The 6,000-nt window shown below is 40.0% G+C and overlaps 1 protein-coding gene across 3 annotated transcripts in view; it reads left to right on the plus strand.

The window, feature by feature from the left end:
* tut4 (terminal uridylyl transferase 4) overlaps positions 1-4,497 on the plus strand; it is a 43,952-nt gene extending 39,455 nt beyond the window's left edge. For 2 of the 3 annotated variants that reach the window (XM_086270205.1, XM_086270206.1), the window contains 4 exons: positions 1,545-1,642; positions 2,322-2,886; positions 3,715-3,885; positions 3,973-4,497. In XM_086270205.1, coding sequence (XP_086126331.1) covers positions 1,545-1,642; positions 2,322-2,886; positions 3,715-3,885; positions 3,973-4,061 — 923 coding nt within the window. In that variant the 3' untranslated portion in view covers positions 4,062-4,497. The remainder of the gene's footprint in view (positions 1-1,544; positions 1,643-2,321; positions 2,887-3,714; positions 3,886-3,972) is intronic. The other variant, XM_086270207.1, reaches the window with a different exon arrangement.
* Positions 4,498-6,000: the final 1,503 nt, after the last annotated feature.

The raw sequence follows: 6,000 nt of genomic DNA on the forward strand, positions 1-6,000 counted from the left end.
AAATCAACCGAGCGTGACCGAAGAGAAAACAGATGATGGTTCCAATGCCGGAGAGATTGTCGAACGGAAGAGCCATAGAAGTTCCGTAGGGTGAAGGTATTTCGGCTATTTCAAGTCTGACAAAAAACAGAGTAGCGTGCACTGTAAATTGTGCCGAAAGCAAGTCTGGAAATACAATAAACTGGTGCATGCGTCACACTGTGCGCCACGTTATTGTTTCGGTGAAATGAATTTCTACAATACTGTTACTGTTAATTCTACTCTCTGCAGTGTTTAAATGCTTACATATACACACAGTTACTGTCCCTCCACACATACGACTCGGTTCTGCTTCTATGCCCCAGCTTTGTTTACTTTTTCCCACCGAGGCTTCTAGACTTCTGATTGGCCAACATTTCTGCACGGTTAGGAATCTAGCGCCACCTGCTGCTTTGGCATGTTCATAGCAGCGTTTTCCTTCATTTCTGCCTTTATGTGTGGACGGGATTATTTTTTAAAACGAAAACGGAAAATCTCAGTTTTCAAAAATACCCGTGTACGTGTGGACGTAGCCTCAGTCTCTGACTGGAAGCGCTAATTCGTCATTCGGCTTTTGTCAGACTAAAGTAACTGTTAAAACTGTTTGAAAAGCTAAGCTATACAACAAGGAGAGATTGAGAATTTCCTTTTAGTTCTCAGTTTATTTGATATTGACAAAAGTTAGTTTTGTCTGTTCTTCTGTAAAACAAACTAAGATTTATTTTTAGAATTAATATTTTGTTTCTAAGTGGAATTGACAATTTAGTCTGTTTCGTTTGTTCTATTTTGAAACTTAAACGCTTTAGCGGCTGCCTTTTGTGTAGTTTGTAATATTTGCCTTTATTTATCTGAAAAAGTCTCATGTTCCTTTAGTACATCTACCCTGTTGAACTTATTATGGGAAATAAATATTTAAATAAAAACAAGCTGCTGATTATTTCACATTTTACTTGTGAGCAACGGCACATTTAAATCTTACAAATATAGTTATTTGGCTTATATCGTGATATATATCGTTATCGCCTGAAATTAAAAAAACATATCGTGATATGAAAAAATCTCATATCGCCCAGCTCTATATTGATGTATAGCAACTTGAAATACTCCCCAAAATAGGACTACAGCATGTAAAAATATAACGATAAGCTCGGGCGGACTTGGTTCTATGGTAGGTCTTAAAGGGTTACCGGTAATATTGAAACAAACATATAAAGAAGGTAAATTATTCCCTCTAAACAAAATGTATAATTTCTAAACGTGCTAATCAGTGTTTGCGTGATTGCTCTGCCCATCAAAAAGTCATCTGCGTGAATATCATTGTTATTGGAGTGGCAATTGTCAGTTGGGAGATTTTTACATATCGCCCAACCTTATTATGAGTCTCTTTAAAATCTTAAATATCAATGTATGTAAATGCCCTAACAATTATTGATTTTGAGTTATAATTATCAGATGTGGGACACATCAGATATTCTCTGCAGTGGGAACTCAAAAGATAGCTTATATGGCTTTTTATTCTTTTACAGCTTCTCACATGGTGCGAACTATAGTGAGCTCTCAGTCCATCCCTATTCCCCAGACAGCTGCAGACTGTCCTGGAAGGACCAGACAGGCCTCAGAATGTGTAAGTACAACAGTTAACCTTCCACACACACTACGCTTTCAAAATAATCACTGACACTGGCTAGCACAGATGTGACAGAAGTTCATAAGTGATGCATATTCAACACTGAGATGTGATTTTCTTTTCTTTTCTTTTCTTTTCTTTTTTTTCTTGGTACCAATTCCAGTTCTGAGAACTATAAATGGCAGCATGTAACAACATGTTATCCGCTTTTCTTCAGTGTAGTTTTAGTTTTCATAATGAAGGAAGTTATTAAACTTTGCAATGTCTCTCAAACTACTGTAGGTCATAGGATCTTCTCTCACTTAAACAACTGAAAATTAAGTGCATGCTTCTGGAAAGAGATGCAAATAATTAACAGAAAATAAGTTTACTGGGCATATTCAGTTCAGTTTCATTTATACAGCGCCAAATCACAATAACAGTTGAATCAAGGCAGTTTATATTGTAGGTAAAGAACCTACAATAATCCCAATGATTACATTTTGCCATAAAAATAAAAAAGATTGTAGTTAGTGTGATTTATGAATGAATTTAAGAAAACATGGTCTAAAGAGTCGTCACTTTTATATGTGAATCCAAAAATAACGAACAAATAAAATTAGAACTTATTTGCACATCACTTGTTCAGATTGCTGATTTTTAACTTCTTCCTTTTTTCTTCCTTTCTTCCTAATAGTCTGATAGTCGTCAGACTCCACCCTACTCACCACAGCCCACTGCTGTTCCCCCAAGTTCCACCCACTCCAGTTCTACTCAGCCCTCCCACACTAAGACCAATTCTGCTGGTCCCCACAAGCAGTCTGCACATCCCCAGGTCCCGCTCTCTCTCCTTAGCTTTCCTACCTCCCACCCAGGCCAGTATCACCCAAGTGCACTCACTGCACTGGGACTTCTTCCCACCCACCAGCACCAGTCACACCAGTCCCAGGGACAGTCTACTCACCCAGTCCACCTTCCCTCCACCTCCTGGCCTATCCATGGACCAGTCCTCACCTCGTCCTCTCCCACTGCCCCCTCTCCGCCTGGCATGAAATTCGCCCTGCGTTCAGCGTCTGGGAACGGGAGTCCCACAGGTTCAGGTGGAAACCCCAGCACCATGAATCTGAATGACCCCAGCATAATCTTCGCCCAGCCGGCGGGGAGACAGCTGGGCATCAGCGGGCCAGGACGGGAAGGACACTGGCACAACCACTTGGCACAACCTGGGTCACTCATGGGCAATGGCACTGTAGTCAAGTCAGGTATCCACTGGGTGATTTGGGGTCACCATCTGTCTGTGTGGGATTCTGTCTCTATCTTTAGCTTTAAATAAAAGCATCAAACCATTTCTTATTTTATTACACAATCACCTGACTCTAGTGCTCAGGTATAGCTGCTTTAGAGTCTGCACTTTCTTTACAGAGAAAATCAAGGAATTCTTTCATTCAGAAGTAAATCTGGAGTTTTTGTTCCAGGATGATGTTTCGGATTTAGGTTGTGTATGTCTTAGGAAACTGCAGATCTCAATCACAGCTAGGAGAGGCTAAAGAAAATGGTGCAAATGTAGAGGAAATGTTACCAAACCCTCATGAGTTTGCAGTTGTCAAAAAGATTGTGCATGAGACCGAGGATTGTTTCTTGACCCTAACAATTTAAAAATGTTAGTGAAAAGAACGAGGTACACAGGAGCGACAGTCTACCCGAGCTCTGAGGCTTGTCAGTGTCAGTTTCATACACTTAGCTGTTTTAGTTTGTATTTAGTTGGGGTTTTTTTTGGTTTGTTTGTTTTTTTTTTTTTATTTTCTATGATATTATTATAGTCATAAGCATTTCACAAGTTTTAATGATTTAATTTGTAAATAAATCAAATTTATGCAAGTAGTCAGCATTTTCAGTGTTGACCCTTCTGCAGTTCCCTGTGGCATGCTGATTTCAGCTTGTTAGTCTAATCCTGATTACTACCTTATGGGTGCTGCACCCACAAAACACCATTTGATTTGCAAAATCTGCACTAGGATTAAAATTCTTACCGGTACCAATTGTCTCTTTTTGACAGTTACAGAAAGATTTTTTTTCCCCTTTGTCTACAGAGTCTGGCCACCCGGCTTCATTTGTAGCTGTGAGCCAAGGCTCTCGGTTATGGGAGCACAATAAAACCCCTCAGTACACTCTGTCTCCATCCTGGCCCTACAGAATGCCCCAGAACTTCATCCAGCAGGGCAACGGAGGCTACCACCATGGTAAACCCTTTGTGGCCCAAGGTTAGATATGATGAACAGCAATGCTTTTTTATTACTTTTGGAAAAGAGACATTATTTTTCTAAGGGATTTCTTTTCTCTTTGTTTAGGTTCTATGATGCATCCGAATCCCAACTTCCCACTGGTCCCTCATGTCCGGCATCCAGTGAATCTGAATTTCATCCAACAGAAGAAGTAAACTGGCATCTTTTTTTAATCAGGCTTATGGTCAGTAAAACAACGCATAAAGCATCATTTGATCACAAGACGATTTTTAAAATGAATTTTATCATTTTTGTACAGTTTTTAAGTTTTACTTTTTGTGTCATTACATTGATTTGTGATACAAATGTCAAATATTTTAATACCCCCGTTTTTGAGGGGGTCCAAAAAAGTGTTTTTATTTTATGTGTAAAGTAAGGAGGACAAATGTAAACCTTTATTTTTATTAGCTTTATTCATACTTTGCTTGCCACAAGATGAAGGCTTTGAATAGATGTTTGTTTTAAAAACAATCTAACATGTCACCCTAAGTATGTAGTGCCAAAAGCATTGATAGCAAGAAAAAAGGGGAAAAGTCTTAAATAATAATGGAGAAAAAAAGCTATAAAAAAATAAACAAAAAAGCAAACCGCTTCACTGTGTCCTGTGTGTTTATGTCTCTTACCAACACTCCAGCATAATATGTATGATCTAGTTTGCATTTGTGCTTTGGTCATTAGAACTCAGACTACAAGCAATGATGTTTGAGCAGGTTGTGACTGCATTGAGTCCATGTGGAGAACAGATGGAAGGAAATTGAATATTTCAATTTCCTTCCATCTAGGAAGGAATATTTCCTTCCATCTAGGTACACTGGCTCCACTGAAAGCCCCCCAAAACGTTTGCACCCAGATGCTTAGTGGACTAGTGCACATTGTAACATTAAGATTGAGACTTCTTTTATCTTTCTAATCAGCTGCGCTGATGTTTCTTGAGATACTATAGAGAGTGGAAGCAGTAATGTGTACAACGTATATTAAAGATGCCAGTTGAAGAGATTTCTGTAGTCGAGTACAGATGTGCATTCTTTCTAATGGCAAGAAGAAAGCAATGGTGCTGTTTTCACAAATGGGAACATGGTCCTCAGTGTTTTAGAACAATTTCACAACAGCACTTTACAGCTGTTACAGTTGATTCAGTGAGCAGACCCTGCCTCTAAAGGCATGCACAACCAACCACAGCAGCACTGTGATCTAATCTAGCATTAATGTGATAAGTCCCATTTGATTTGAGATCGAACGCTGCTCTGAATCACTTTTGAAACATTAGCATTCCGAGTAGCGATTTCTTCTCTCCTTTTTGTGGTCACAGCCCTGATGCACTTCTCTGTTCTGTGTCGATATAATCTAATAGGGAGGGAGCCAAATCCTTGTAAGTTATAATACAACATGGAAAAAATAAACAAAGAAAAAGGCAAAAATTATAATTGCAATGTGTCGATCCACAGTATTCGGCTGTGGTTAATGCTCTGGTGTTTCTTTATTGTAATTTAAAATGGTTTGGATGAATTGGAGACAGATGCATAACACAGCAGGGATACATTGGGAATAAGAAGACAGTGGAAGTAAGACTCATCACAAGAAATAATAATAATAATGGATTGGATTTATATAGCGCTTTTCAAGGCACCCAAAGTGCTTTACAACGCCACTATTCATTCACTCTCGCATTCACACACTGGTGAAGGCAAGCTATGGTTGTAGCCACAGCTGCCCTGGGGCAGACTGACAGAAGCGAGGCTGCCATATCGCGCCATCGGCCCCTCTGGCCAACACCAGTAGGCGGTAGGGTAAAGTGTCTTGCCCAAGGACACAATGACCAGGACAGAGAGCCTGGAGATCGAACCAGCAACCTTCCGGTTACAGATGCGCTTCCCAACCCCCTGAGCCACGGTCGCCCCAGACAAGAGGCCACCAAACTAAAACCCAGACTAAGCATGAGAGCTATTTAAATTGATTTTACACACAGTGCCTCTAGGTGAATACAGCGCAGGGTCAGTGCTAAGTAAAGTGCTAACAGCATGTGCCCACCAGCTCACCCTAATCTTTACCAGAATATTCAACCTCTCACTGGATGAAGCAGCCATCCCATCCTGT

This window comes from Aulonocara sp. 'chitande type north' Nkhata Bay, linkage group LG17 (assembly GCF_057382095.1).
Source record: "Aulonocara sp. 'chitande type north' Nkhata Bay isolate Kocher_YH1m ecotype deep benthic linkage group LG17, A_spYH_male_GT1.1, whole genome shotgun sequence".
In the NCBI taxonomy this organism is placed as follows: domain Eukaryota; kingdom Metazoa; phylum Chordata; class Actinopteri; order Cichliformes; family Cichlidae; genus Aulonocara; species Aulonocara sp. 'chitande type north' Nkhata Bay.